The sequence below is a fragment of the Salvelinus alpinus genome, chromosome 8, assembly GCF_045679555.1.
Source record: "Salvelinus alpinus chromosome 8, SLU_Salpinus.1, whole genome shotgun sequence".
NCBI classification, from domain to species: Eukaryota; Metazoa; Chordata; class Actinopteri; order Salmoniformes; family Salmonidae; genus Salvelinus; species Salvelinus alpinus.
Window position 1 is genome coordinate 37420829 of NC_092093.1, and position 14134 is coordinate 37434962.

Sequence of the window (14134 nt, forward strand, 5' to 3'; positions counted from 1 at the left end):
TGCCTAAGATATTGCCTATCTCTAGCAACAAATTGGCCTGGTAAGCCAACAGCAGGGACGTTACGTTCAATGCCCATACAGAACGTGCCGCAGATATTTAGACCTTATGGAATATGGAGGCGGTGAAATGCTTCAGGGAGAGCAGTGCTGGTCTCCCTGATAAGTCCGAATCTGTCATTGGGTATCCTAGCTCCGCTGAGGTAGGAAGAGGGCCTCAAGCCTGGGGCTTCCTCTTCCCCCTCTTCTTCCTCTGGGAAGATGCCAGTAATTTCCTCGCCATCAAACTTGTCGATGACAAGGTCCCCTTCCCCTTTCCCCGCTGCAAGCTCATCAAACAGCGGTTTGAGGTCCTTTGGGTAACTCTCTGCTACCTCCACCCATGTGGGTTGAGGTTGCGGGGAAGCCTCCTCGCCTGCAGGCTGTAAGGGTGATAGGGCCCACGAAGGGACTGCTCTACACAGCCTTCACTTGAGGGCGGTCTTTGGAAAGTCCATACTGTGCACAGGGTGCACGGGAAAGTGAGTGCTGACTGAGCATGTTACTCGGCGAGAGCTAGCCCGTTGTAGTGTTTTTAGCTAGCTTTGAAGCTAGCTAGACAAGAGACGGGAGCTAGCAATGTTACTTTTGCAGGTAGTATTGCTGGTGTGTTTAGCTAACTTTCCAGCGAGCCTTGCGGCGTGGGCTAACCAAGTCTCGATAGCTAGCTGTATACTCAAAACAAAACTTTGCTTTTGTTCAGTACTCAACACCATCGACAGGAGCTGAGGCCCCACGTTTGGCAGTGTTAACCTCACTGTTCGCTTGAGAACAGTTTAGTAGGAAGACAGTGATCTAGTCATGCGGAAGACAGCTTTAGTGAGCATAGTCTCTTCCGCAAGGAAGATAGGCGAGAATGACCAGTGGGCGGGCGAATGGCGCCTTATAAGGAGACCTGTCTGTCTCCAACAGACATTGTGTGATTGGTTCTTTGAGCCCAGTGATCAGGCGAGCAAAGTATTTTAAATTGTACCTGCTTTTCCAATGCCACATTGATATGACATCTGCTTGGAATTAAGCCTAATTTCAATCAAAGCCTGGAAAGGTATATCCTACAAAAAAAAGGCTTTACAAAATGTAATGAGTGTTTTTATAATGTAATGATAATAACAATTCAAGTGCTCACACATAACAGAGGCTCATATCTTTGGTAGAAGCACCAAATAGTGCTTTTAGGGCCTATTGAATGGCTGAATATCAAGTTTATTAAGATTTTCCTCCAATCAATAGCCCATCATCAGCTGTTGGAATATCAAAACTGACCTGTGGGTCAGTAGTATTTCACTCTATTATGGTTACCGTTGACCAGAAAGATCAGTGAACACAAACGTTGGTCAATAGAGAGCTACAGATCACAGGGTTTTGTTCTAGCTCCGCACTAAGTTAGCTAATTCATTTAAATGAGATCATGAAGTTGATTGGTTGAATCAGGTGGGCAGGAGATGACATGGTAGACTATCTGCCAGAGCCTACTGTTAGTATACAGTATGTGGTTCAGTGCTGGGCTGCCCCTCCACAATGTTTGGCCTCTGAGGCCCCTCTCAGGGCCCGCTCCTCCTTTAGGTTAGCCTCCTTTAACTCCTCTCTGGCTCTCTGCAGCAGCTCTGGGCACAGCAGCACATCCAGTGCTGTCATGGCCAGGGCCTTGGCCACCCGCAGGGTGTAGAACTGAGCTTTATCATCACCTAGACGATGGATTCAGAGACACACACAAGTAAGCCTATGTGGAAAATTATTGAATACTATATTACATAATATACAGTACCAGTCAAAAGTTTGGACACACCTACTCATTGCAAGGTTTTTCTTTATTTGTACTATTTTCTACATTGTAGAATAATAGTGAAGACATCAAAACTATGAAATAACACATATGGAATCATGTAGTAACCAACAAAAATGTTGAGATTCTTCAAATAGCCACCCTTTGCCTTGATGACAGCTTTACACACTCTTGGCATTCTCTCATCCAGCTTCATGAGGTAGTCACATGGAATGCATTTCAATTAACAGGTGTGCCTTGTTAAAAGTTAATTTGTGGAATTTCTTTCCTTCTTAATGCAATTGAGCAAATCAGTTGTGTTGTGACAAGGTAGGGGTGGTATACAGAAGATAGCCCTATTTGGTAAAAGACCAAGTCCATTTTATGGCAAGAACAGCTCAAAAAAGCAAAGAGAAATGACAATTCATCATTACTTCAAGGCATGAAGGTCAGTCAATATGGAAAATTTCAAGAACTTTGAAAGTTTCTTCAAGTGCAGTCACAAAAACCATCAAGCGCTATGATGAAACGGGTTCTCATGAGGACCGCCACAGGAAAAGAAGACCCAGAGTTACCTCTGCTGCAGAGGATACGTTCATTAGAGTTACAAGCCTCAGAAGTTGCAGCCCAAATAAATGCTTCACAAATTCAAGTAAGACACTCTTTGCACACTTGGCATCAAGAGTGTTACACACTTTTTTGGTTACTACATGATTCCATGTGTTATTTCATAGTTTTGATGTCTTCACTATTATTCTAAAATGTAGAAAAAGTACAAATAAAGAAAAACCCTTGGTGTCCAAACTTTTGACTGGTACTGTACCTATATTTTCACTGGACAGTTACTGTAAGACGGGTAGGCAAACCTGTTTATGTTTTATACAGATTTTTATTTTTATGCTGCACTCAAATTGCCCTTCTGGGACAATAAAGACTTACTGAACTGAACTGGGGGAAAAACTACTTTTATCTATCTAATAATAACTACAGCTCATTCAGAAAGTATTCAGACCCCTTCCCCTTTTCCACATTTTGATACGTTACAGACTCTAAAATTGATTCAATGATTTGTTTCCCTCATCAATCTACACACAATACCCCATAATGACAAAGCAAAAACAGTTTTTTTGAAATGTTTGCAGATTTATAAAAAAAAAAAATATATATATACCTTAATTACTTTAGTATTCAGACCCTTTGCTATGAGACTCAAAATTTAGCTCAGGTGCATCCTGTTTCCATTGATCATCCTTAAGATGTTTCTACAACTTGATTGGAGTCCACCTGTGGTAAATTCCATTGATTGGACATGATTTGAAAAAGGCACACCTGTCTATATAAGGTCCCACAGTTGACAGTGCATGTCAGAGCAAAAACCAAGACATGAGGTCAAAGGAATTGTCCGTAGAGCTCCGAGACAGGATTGAGTCGCGGTACAGATCTGGGGAATGGCAACATTGAAGGTCCCCAAGAACACAGTGGCCTCCATCATTCTTAAATTAAAGAAGTTTGGCACCACCAACTTCCTAGAGCTGACCGCGGAGCCAAACTGAGCAATCGGGGGAGAAGTGCCTTGGTCAGGGAGATGACCAAGAACCTGATGGTCACTCTAATAGAGCTCCAGAGTTCCTCTGTGGAGATTGGAGAACCTTCCAGAAGGACAACTATCTCTGCAACACTCCACCAATCAGGTCTTTATGGTAGAGTGGCCAGACGGAAGCCACTCCTCAGTAAAAGGCACATGATAGCTTGCTAGGACTCAGACCATGAGAAACAAGATTCTCTGGACTGATGAAACCAAGATTGAACTCTTTGGCCTGAATGCCAAGCGTCAGATCTGGAGGACAGCTGGCACCATCCCTACGGTGACGAAGAATGGTGGTGGCAGCATCATGCTGTGGGGATGTTTTTCAGCGGCAGGGACTGGGTGACTAGTCAGGATCGAGGGAAAGATGAATGGAGCAAAGTACAGAGAGATACTTGATGAAAACCTGTTCCAGAGTGCCTAGGACCTCAGACTCTAGCGAAGGTTCACCTTCCAACAGGACAACGACCCTAAGCGCACAGCCAAGACAGCCACTCCTGCATTTCGGGACAAGTCTCTGAATGTCCTTGAGTGGCCCTAATCCACCTTGACAGAGCTTGAGAGAATTTTCAGAGAAGAATGGAAGAAACTCTACAAATACAGGTGTGCCAAGCTTGTAGTGTCATACCCAAGAAGACTCAAGGCTGTAATCCCTGCCAAAGGTGCTTCAACAAAGTACTGAGTAAAGAGTCTGAATACTTATGTAAATGTTATATTTCAGTGTTTTATTTTTAATACATTTGCTAAAATTTCAGAAAACCTGTTTTGGCTTTTTCATTACGGGGTATTGTGTATAGATTGATGAGGGGAAAAAACAAAAAACGATTTATTCAATTTTAGAATAAGGCTGTAACGTAACAAAATGTGGAAAAAGTCAAGGGGTCTGAATACTTTCCGAATGCACTGTATCTACTGCATTTCTAATTGATTTCAGGTGTATGATAAAGACATACCAGCAGCTACGGTGTATTCCTCTGTGTGGTTGAGAGCATCTGAGCCAATGTAAAAGTAAGGGTGGATTCCAGGTACAATAAAAGACACATTGCCAAAGTCTGTGGAGCCTGTGGAGATTACAAACAATCAAAGGTCTTTCATTCTACATTACAGCATTACAGTTTCATTGCATAACAAGAACATTGACCACAATATGGCCCGTGGAAAGCACAGTGATGGATGCACAGCTGAGTTGCTGTCTTACCAAAGGAGTTTTTGAGGACCTCTTCATCTGTAGTAAATTCCATCCCCAAAGCCTTGCCGTTTACCTCATACAACCCATGCAGGGTGGGATTCCGCAGGACGTTGTGAAAGGCATTCCTTGCGAACTCCAGTTCAACCTTTAAAAAAATATATATTTTGGGGTAAATCGCTTTGGATCAGGGTTAGGGTCAATTTGGAATATCTGAATTTAATTATATTCAACTCATTGGCCACACCCAACAGGAATCAGAATTTGAATATCCTGTAAAAGTAACCGCCTCTTCCGCTTTACTTCCGTATCATGTCCCCTAATCTTTTAAATAGGCTTGATGATTATATTAGCAAATTCGTGAAAACGCAGTCATGACATACAGTGCCTTCAGAAAGTATTCACAACTCTTGACTTTTTCTACATTTTGTTGTGTTACAGCCTGAATTTTAAATGGATTCAATTGAGATTGTGCCTCTGATCTACACCATAATGTCAAAGTGGAATTTGGTTTGAAGAAAAAAAATGTAATTAATAAAAAATTGTAACTTAATTGTCTTGAGTCAATAAGTATTCAAACTCTTTGTTATGGCCAGCTTAAATAAATTCAGGAGTAAAAATGTGCTTAACATATCGCATAATGAGTTGCATGGTCTCTTTCCGTGTTCAATAAGTCCAGAGCATCGTATCTGAGTTTGACAGTCGTTTAACTTACTTTGCATCACTTGAGCCTATTGCCACTCATATATGCTTTCCATTTGGCACAGACATAAATGTGGAAGTCATTGCCTCCAAAATGGGATCACATGTTCAGTTGAACACAACTATAGCAGAAACTGAAATTCTCACTCTTCAAAATGACATTCAGCTGAAATCCAGGGCAACCACTGAGATGAAGGAAGAGTTCTGGGAGATACTGCTGGAGGAGAAGTATCCTAACATAAGAAGATGTGCTCTCAACTTATCAGCCCTTTTTGGATCAACCTGCCTCTGAGTCTGAATTTTCTCACATTAAGTACAGATCTACTATGACTGATGACCACCTTGTGGCCTGCATGAGACTTGCAACAAGCTGCTACAGCCTTGACAATGAAAAACTACTAGTATCCACCGAATGCCAAAAGTCACTCTAAGGTAGGAAATTAAAATAGTTGCACTTATTTGTGGAAAACATGTTATTGGTCCACATTATATATGCGTATCAAATAGGTATCATAGCAGCAGGTCCATACTCAGTGGTGTGTTGCGTTTCATACATTTTGTTGGTTGGTTTAGATTTAGAGACTGGTAGATCTCATCAGGCTGGCAAATGAAAAAGTAGATCTCACATCAAAGAAGGTTGGGCACACCTGTTCTACAGAATAAAAATATTCCAAAACATGCATCCTGTTTGCAACAAGGCACTTTAGTAATACTGCAAAAAATGTAGCAACGAAATGAATACAAAGCGGTATGATTGAGGCAAATCCAACACAACACTGAGTACCACTCTTCATATTTTCAAGCATGGTCGTGGCTGCATCATGTTATGGGTATGTTTGTCATTGGCAAGGACTAGGGAGTTTTTGGGATAAAAAGAAACTGAATGCAGGCAAAATCCTAGAGGAAACCCTGGTTCAGTCTGCTTTCCAACAGACACTGGGAGACAAATGAATCTTTCAGAAGGACAATAATCTAAAAGAAATCTACACTGGAGTTGCTTACAAAGACGACGTTGAATGTTCCTGAGTGACCTAGTTACAGTTGACTTAAATCGGCTTGAAAATCAAGACTTGAAAATGGCTGTTTAGGAATGATCATCAAAATAAAATAAGACTTGTCAGAGCATGACATTTTTTTAAAGAATAATGGACAAATATTGTACAATCCAGGTGTGCAAAGCTCTTACAGACTTACGCTAACGGTGCATCTACAACAAAGTATTGACTCAGGGGTGTGAATACTTCTGTAAATTATTTTCAATGATTTTGAAAGAATTTCTAAAAACATGTTTTCACTTTGTGATTATGGGGTATTGTGTAGATGGGTGAGGAAAACTAAATATATTTAATCTATTTTGAATTCAGGCTTTAACAGAACAAAATGTGGAATAAGTGAAGGAATATAAATACTTTGAAGGCACAATTATATTTGTGTTTGCGGATATCATTCAAAAAGCCTACACAAGTTAAAAGACTAGGAAAAGGATGCATCACTTGCTTAGCATGTTGAATTTGAATTGAAGGAAGTAGAATTGAATTCAAACCAATTCAAAGAAATCAATGGAGACATTACATTTACATTTAAGTCATTTAGCAGACGCTCTTATCCAGAGCGACATGAAACATATGAGTCTCAAACATTTTTCCAAAAGCATTTGCCACTTATTACTGCAAAGAATATAGATATTATTTCAAATATAAACTGGATTATATAACTGAAAGATGCCAAACAGGATTTTGTTTGTATTTTTGCTATGATATGTTAGGTTGCTCCCTTCAATTCTAGAGTGTTTGATCCAATGCATTCTGGGAAATTATTTTTCCCCCCTAATATTTTATGTAAGTGAATTATGAATTATTACAGACAACCTACAAAATGTTCTTAGAATTTTTCCAGAGGACTGTAATGATTTAAATACACTTTAGGAGGATGAGTTTTAAATATGAAATGTTTCAAGATGTTAAACATAGTATTGGTAACAATACATGATGTCAAAATAAACATGTGCGTAATGATGTATGCAATAAATTATCCATTTGAATTTCAATGAATTTCATTGAATTAAATTCTACTTCCTTTCAATCAAATTCAATAAAAAAATTCTGCTTCCGGTGGAGTGTGGCCAATTAGAATGTAATTAAAATTCAATAATTTAATTTTAATTATAGACTAATTCACAACTCAATTCAGAATTGACCCAAACCCTACTCTGGAAAATTATGTTGAGGAAATGTATTTGTTAAATATAACAATAATTTGTGTGACACGCAACAAGATAAGCTATTCACATATTTCTCTTAAATTATTATTTTTCTTTGTGGTGATGTTGTCATTGTGCTTACTTCACAGCCAGTTGCCATGGCAGCGGATCTGAAACACATCTCAGCCTTGGCCTTGATGGTGGGCAAATCTTTACGTGAGGGAGTTCGGAGATAGTACTCCAGCTCTGTGTAGGCAGGGATGATGTTGGGTTTCACCCCTCCATGCTTGATGATACCTGCACAGGACCACACAAGGAAGCAATGTAGAACTATATTTGGTAAATGTTTGCTGCATAGGGTTAGGCCTCCCATTCCTTCTGCGTAGAGTTTAAAATGCCTCTGAAGTTGTTATTGTGGAAATAAATATTACTCTTGAGGACAAGATCAGGAGGAACATGCAGTACGTGTTTATGTTAACTGAGCTGTTCCTCACCGTGGATTCTCCAGTCTGGCTTGAGTTGCTGTCTGAGCACTGAAAGGTTATTGTAGGCAAGCACAGCAGCGTCCAGCGCGTTGACCCCTTCCCAGGGATAGGCTGCAGCATGAGATGCCTTGCCATGGTATCTCACTATGACACTGGAAATAGAAAAATTGTGCCAAAACGTTGGTCTTTACCCATAAAATATTGGGAGCATATTTAGAGTGTGCGACTATCTGAATATTATTATTATTATTTTTTTTACACAAGTTTACTATTCTATTAGTCAGCACCACTTACAACATTTTTGAGTGTGTATCAATTTATGCCTTTCACTGGTAATGAAATAAGAAACAAGACCTAGGCCTCAGAGTCATGACGTTGGTCTGGTTTATTCTGAGACTCATCAGCAGTATCTCACATGTTGCAACTGGTCTGACTGCAGCCTGAAATAGCACTCTGCAATGCAGCTAGGGGCCCCAGTACAGAGTTCATGCATATTTTACAAGGGGTTCTCTGCCAACAATGGATTGCACTCTACAACATGGATCTCTACCTAATATGTTATCCGTTCTAGCAGCCATTAACTATGAGAAGTGGGATTATGAAAGATTGTGTATGTTTCCCAATTGTTTCCCAACAAAAGACTTGTGTGTGAGCCCTTGAAATAACCTTACTCATGTTCAGCCACATCTGGCAGCCAGGAGGCATCCTCCTGTGAGGGATGAGCCATGAATACCACGTCCATGCCATCAAATGCCCTCTCCCTTATCAGGTCGATTTTACCCCCTCCATCCTCCTCTGCTGGGGTTCCCAACACTGTCACCTGTGGAGGAAGAGTAGGCTGGTCAATGTGTCCAGAAAAACTTCTAACCCTTTTCAGAGCTATTACAAGCCAATAAATGGCACACTGTAGATGAGAGGGCTGATACCAAAATGAAATGAGCATTAGGTTCATGCACATCCTATTTTACAATGCACTCAAGAATGATGCTTCAGGTTATTGGATGTGTAAGGGAGGTTACCCTAGAGTTGGGGGTTTCAGTGAGGTGGCAACAATGCAGAGCTGATTTTCTTTCCCAGAGTGAGGCTTTTATTTGCATGTGGAGATAATAGCCAGCAATATTTATAGGCAATTATTTTTATAAAGACTTCCTCATATGCGTTCTCCTGTTCTATTGGTTTTCTTTCCACGATCTTTCATTGTCTAGCAGCCAAAGGCATTATCCTAGTCATATTAGCAACCCATGATAGTTGTTGCATCTTTATAACGAATATTTCCATATCTGTCGATGAAACCGCTTGCATGTGCGGTGCGCATTTTAGAACGGTGTTTTCCTGCAAATTGCATTTTTGAACATTTACGCTTAGGCCTACTGCCGTGTGTACATTGTTGCGCCTAAAATGTGAAGAAATAATAGTTTATCAACATTTTAAGCTAAACATTACAATCTGTTCTATCAGCCCTATTAATTGATACAGCATATACCTCCACTACACTACTTTGATGCGTATCAGTGGGGATTAAGATGTGAGTTTACACAATTCCCACTGAAAAATAAGTGGGTATACAGCATATCCCTGCATATACCCTCCACTACACCAGTGACAGCATGGTTAGTACATAATAAAAAACATAATGGCAGCCTATTTTGACTCACTTCTAATATACACTCAGTGGCCAGTTTATTAGATACACCCATCTATACTGAACAAAAATATAAATGCAACATGTAAAATGTCAAAAGATCCCAGAAATGTTCCATATGCACAAAATGCTTATTTCTCCAATTTTGTGCACAAATGTGTTTACATCCCTGTTAGTGAGCATTTATCCTTGTTTACATCCCTGTTAGAGAGCATTTAGCCAAGATAATCCTTCCACATGACAGGAGTGGCATATAAAGATGCTAATTAAACATTCATGATCATTACACAGCCGCAAACCACACGTAACCATGCCAGCCCAGGACCTCCACATCTGGCTTCTTCACCAGCGGGATCGTCTAAGACCAGCCACATTCTCCTTCGACCTCTCTCATCAAAGAGTTGTTTTCGCCCACAGGACTACAGCTGACTGGATATTTTGTGTTTGAAGCACCATTCTCTGTAAACCCTAGACACAGTTGTGCTTGACAAACCCAGGAAGCCCGCCAGTTTCTGAGATCCTGGAACTGGCGCGCATGGCACCGACGATCATACCATGCTCAAAGTTGCTTAGGTCACTTGTTTTGCACATTCTAATGTTCAATCGAACAGTAACTGAATGCCTCGATGTCTGTCTGTCTGTCTGCCTGCTTTATGTAGCAAGCCACGGCCACTTGACTCAATGTCTGTAGGAACAAACCATTTTCATGAACGTTTGAGTAGCTAATAAACTGGCCACTGAGTGTACAGTATATAACACACTCAGTACCGTTTCTTTACAATAAATATGTTAAATGACTAACAGCAGACTCCCAGGAGGAGAACACGCACCCTCAGGCAGAGGTGGCACCACAGGTCCCAGGGTGGTGTGGCAAAACAAAAACATGGCCCAGAGTTTTTCCTGATCTGGTATATATCCAGACCCTAACGGGTATGACAGTGATTGATCAGTTGTAAAAAAGGTTTTGTGTGGGCTAGGACAGGACCAGAGTTTTTCTAATCAGATCACATGGTTTATGAAAAACTCTTGACCCTAGGGAGGATGAAAACCGTGTCAAACTGCAGCAACCTTGAACTTGTTTATATTCATTATATTTACTAGACTAAGGGGGGGGGGGGGGTTCCTTTACACAGACAACAACTGGACAATAGAACTCACAGGGCTGAGCTTGCATGATGCAGGTTTACATCGTGTAGGCCTATGCAACTGCAATTTAAAAAGTTATTCACAGTCTATGCCATCACTGTTGTGTTGTTTAATAATTGTGGTTTGAAAAGGTCAAGGTAGCCTAGCCAACCCAAGTTTAAATATAAACCAAATTCGATCACATTCACATTTTCAGAAAATGATTTGATGTATTTATAGCCCATGTGTTTGTGTTAGGATAAAACGATTTTCTCCTAACACAAAGACATTACAAATGTCTTCACCCTTGCATGGGGGGACAAGGCACAGCTATGCCTGTAGAATATGCAGCTGTGGTTGTAATCAGTAGCCTACAGTTGATCACAGTAGACTACAGTTGATCAGACTGAAAAATCAACTCATTTCCATCACATATTTTTTAAGTTTAACTAGGCAAGCCAGTTAAGAACAAATTGTTATTTACAATGACGGCCTACCCCGGACGACGCTGGGCCAATTGTGCGTTTCCCTACGGGAAAAAGGTCTGTAGTGACGCCTCTTGCACTAAGATGCAGTGCCGTAGACTGCTGCGCCACTCGGGAGCCCCATTACCGTCAGATCGGTAATGTTTAGGTGTAGGCTGATGCAACATTTCTGTGAGGAGTTTTTGCTTGTTTAACTCTGGCGGGAGTGAGGTGTTTTCACTTTTGCTTTATTCACGGCGGGGGAATTTATCTGAGTGCGTGCAACCCCATACGATTCATGGTTGCTGCGTTCACGTCATGAGAACATAGCAGGGGTGAAATGTAGGTGCAACTCGATATGATATGTGTCTCTGTTCACGACAGGGAAACTGAGCAGGAGTTAACGACTTCAGTGAAAAGTGAAACTCCACACAAGTATTGCCTTCATATTTTCTGGTGTTGCACTTGCATTCAGTAGTGTCTATGAGTCACGTGATTATGAAGAAAGGACACAGATGGTTCCTAATGTGAGAGATTCACTATGGTGTTTACAGAACAACTGGTGCCGTGAGATTAGGATATCAGGACCTGTAACAGTAAAGCAATGGATCGCAATATATGGGAAAATTAAATGGCTGCAGTGTTGCCGTTATGAGAAGATTATGAATGGAATGCTAATGCATAAATGTACTAAAGTGTGTATTCTTCTTATTCTGTCCTTTTTGCTGTAGGCCTATTAATGTTATGTATTATGTCATTCTTTCTGTTTTGAGTGGTCCCCGGAAAAATCGCTGCTGCTTTAGCAGTAACTAATGAGGATCCTAATAAAATACTAAATACTACAATGAACACTGGAGGTTAAGTGGAGAGCGTGCTTTGCACTTGCTTTGTGGCTGGCTCGCACGACCTGTTATGTCGGTGAACCTGCTTCCAATATGGACTGCTAAATTGTGCAAGAGTTGACAAATCATGAAGCAAAACAGTAGGCATACTTTCTCATTTTTAAACCGTTTGCATCAACATTTTCATGAAACTGTGAGCATGCACGTAAAATATATTTTCAAACATTTTACCTGTACAGGGACGGGAAAATCGGGTGTGCGTTCTACCAAAGCTTTTAATCCGATCGCTGCAGCAGCTCCTATTTCCGCAATGAGGTTATGGCCACATGCATGTCCAATGCCCGGCAGTGCGTCGTATTCACTCAAGAAACCAACATTTATGACATTATTGTTCTCCTTGCCACCGACAGGTCCCCATACGGCACGGAATGCTGTCTCGAGCTTAAAATGACTGTCCACAGTCCACCCCTTCTCCTCTGAGAAAAATGTAACTAACCTGTCGTGGGACTTTCTTTCTTCATATGCGAGTTCTGGGCAACTCCATATGTCTTTACTAAGACGATGAAGCCTGTCTTTGGCTTCGTCGATACAACTGCCAACCTTTTGTTTTAGCTCCACGAGCGTATCTGTAGTGTGCTGAGCCATTTTTTATTTTTTATCCCCTTTTCGCCCCAATTTTCGTGGTATCCAATCGCTAGTAATTACTATCTTGTCTCATCGCTACAACTCCCGTACGGGCTCGGGAGAGACGAAGGTTGAAAGCCACGAAGCCTCCGAAGCACAACCCAACCAAGCACTGCTTCTTAATTAACACAGCGCGCCTCCAACCCGGAAGCCAGCCGCACCAATGTGTCGGAGGAAACACCGTGCACCTGGCCCCCTTGGTTAGCGCGCACTGCGCCCGGCCCGCCACAGGAGTCGCTGGAGCGCGATGAGACAAGGATATCCCTACTGGCCAAACCCTCCCTAACCCGGACGACGCTAGGCCAATTGTGCGTCGCCACACGGACCTCCAGGTCACGGCCGGCTGCGACAGAGCCTGGGCGCGAACCCAGAGACTCTGGTGGCGCCCTAGACCACTGCGCCACCCGAGCCATTTATAACGAGTCGACTGAGTCAGCACTAAACACTGGACTGCAGACACAGTAGGAACTCTTCATTTGCTCTGATTGAATGGAGTGTTGGAATTTAAATATTGGTCAAAGGGCATGTTTATGTTTTATAACGGGAATGTTACACCAGGGCCGGACTTCTGCATTTGGGGCCCGGGGCACCGACAGTTTTTTGGGGAAATCAGCCAATTTACTGCATTTCAACACATTTTGCCATGGTGCATTGAGAACAATGTGCTGTTTTATAATGCTATTCTATACATTTTGTAATGAGGCTAAGTGAACATGTTGCCGTTTTAAAGCACATTTTCTGCAATTCAGTTTTTGCCATGGGGCAGAGATAATTTTTTGCTATTTTATAGCGCATCTCGTGATTTTGTTCACATTGTGCCATGAGGCTGGGAGAACATGTGGCAGTTTAAAGTCAATTTCCTGCTAGTCTACACATTTCAGTATGGGACTGAGAGAAGAATTTGCAGTTTTAAAGCAAATTTTCTGCAAATCTACACATTTTGCTATCATATCTGCCCCCCCCCAAAATAAAAAATATTATCCTACATGAAGAATAGCTCTACAGTCGTGGCCAAAAGTTGAGAATGACACAAATATTAATTTCCACAAAGTTTGCTGCTTCAGTGTCTTTAGATTTTGTCAGATGTTACTATGGTATAGTATAATTACAAGCATTTCATAAGTGTCAAAGGCTTTTATTGACAATTACATGAAGTTGATGCAAAGAGTCAATATTTGCAGTGTTGAGCCTTCTTTATCAAGACCTCTGCAATCCACCCTGGCATGCTGTCAATTAACTTCTGGGTCACATCCTGACTGATGGCAGCCCATTCTTGCATAATCAATGCTTGGAGTTTGTCAGAATTTGTGGGGTTTTGTTTGTCCACCTGCCTCTTGAGGGATGACCACAAGCTCTCAATGGGATTAAGGTCTGGGGAGTTTCCTGGCCATGGAGCCAAAATATCGATGTTTTGTTTCCCG

General features: G+C 41.4%; 1 protein-coding gene across 1 annotated transcript; it reads right to left on the reverse strand.

Moving 5' to 3' along the window:
* Positions 1 to 1109: 1109 nt before the first annotated feature.
* On the reverse strand, positions 1110 to 13077 carry LOC139582245 (xaa-Arg dipeptidase-like). The gene is made up of 7 exons (XM_071412230.1): positions 12261 to 13077; positions 8628 to 8776; positions 7966 to 8108; positions 7614 to 7768; positions 4582 to 4717; positions 4337 to 4444; positions 1110 to 1721 (listed from the first exon to the last, which is right to left on the reverse strand). Exons 1-7 carry the CDS (start codon positions 12672 to 12674, stop codon positions 1531 to 1533), a joined length of 1296 nt encoding a protein of 431 aa, XP_071268331.1. The 5' UTR covers positions 12675 to 13077; the 3' UTR covers positions 1110 to 1530.
* Between the last annotated feature and the right edge of the window lie 1057 nt (positions 13078 to 14134).

Bases quoted from the DNA above. Each gene is read 5' to 3' on its own strand.
- LOC139582245 (XM_071412230.1), bottom strand. From the start codon at position 12,674: ATGGCTCAGCACACTACAGATACGCTCGTGGAGCTAAAACAAAAGGTT. The intron at 8,777-12,260 runs GTAAAATGTTTG...CTTCCTCCACAG, and splicing joins ATTTTCCCGTCCCTGTACAG to GTGACAGTGTTGGGAACCCC. The intron at 7,769-7,965 runs GTGAGGAACAGC...GGTCCTGTGCAG, and splicing joins GCCAGACTGGAGAATCCACG to GTATCATCAAGCATGGAGGG.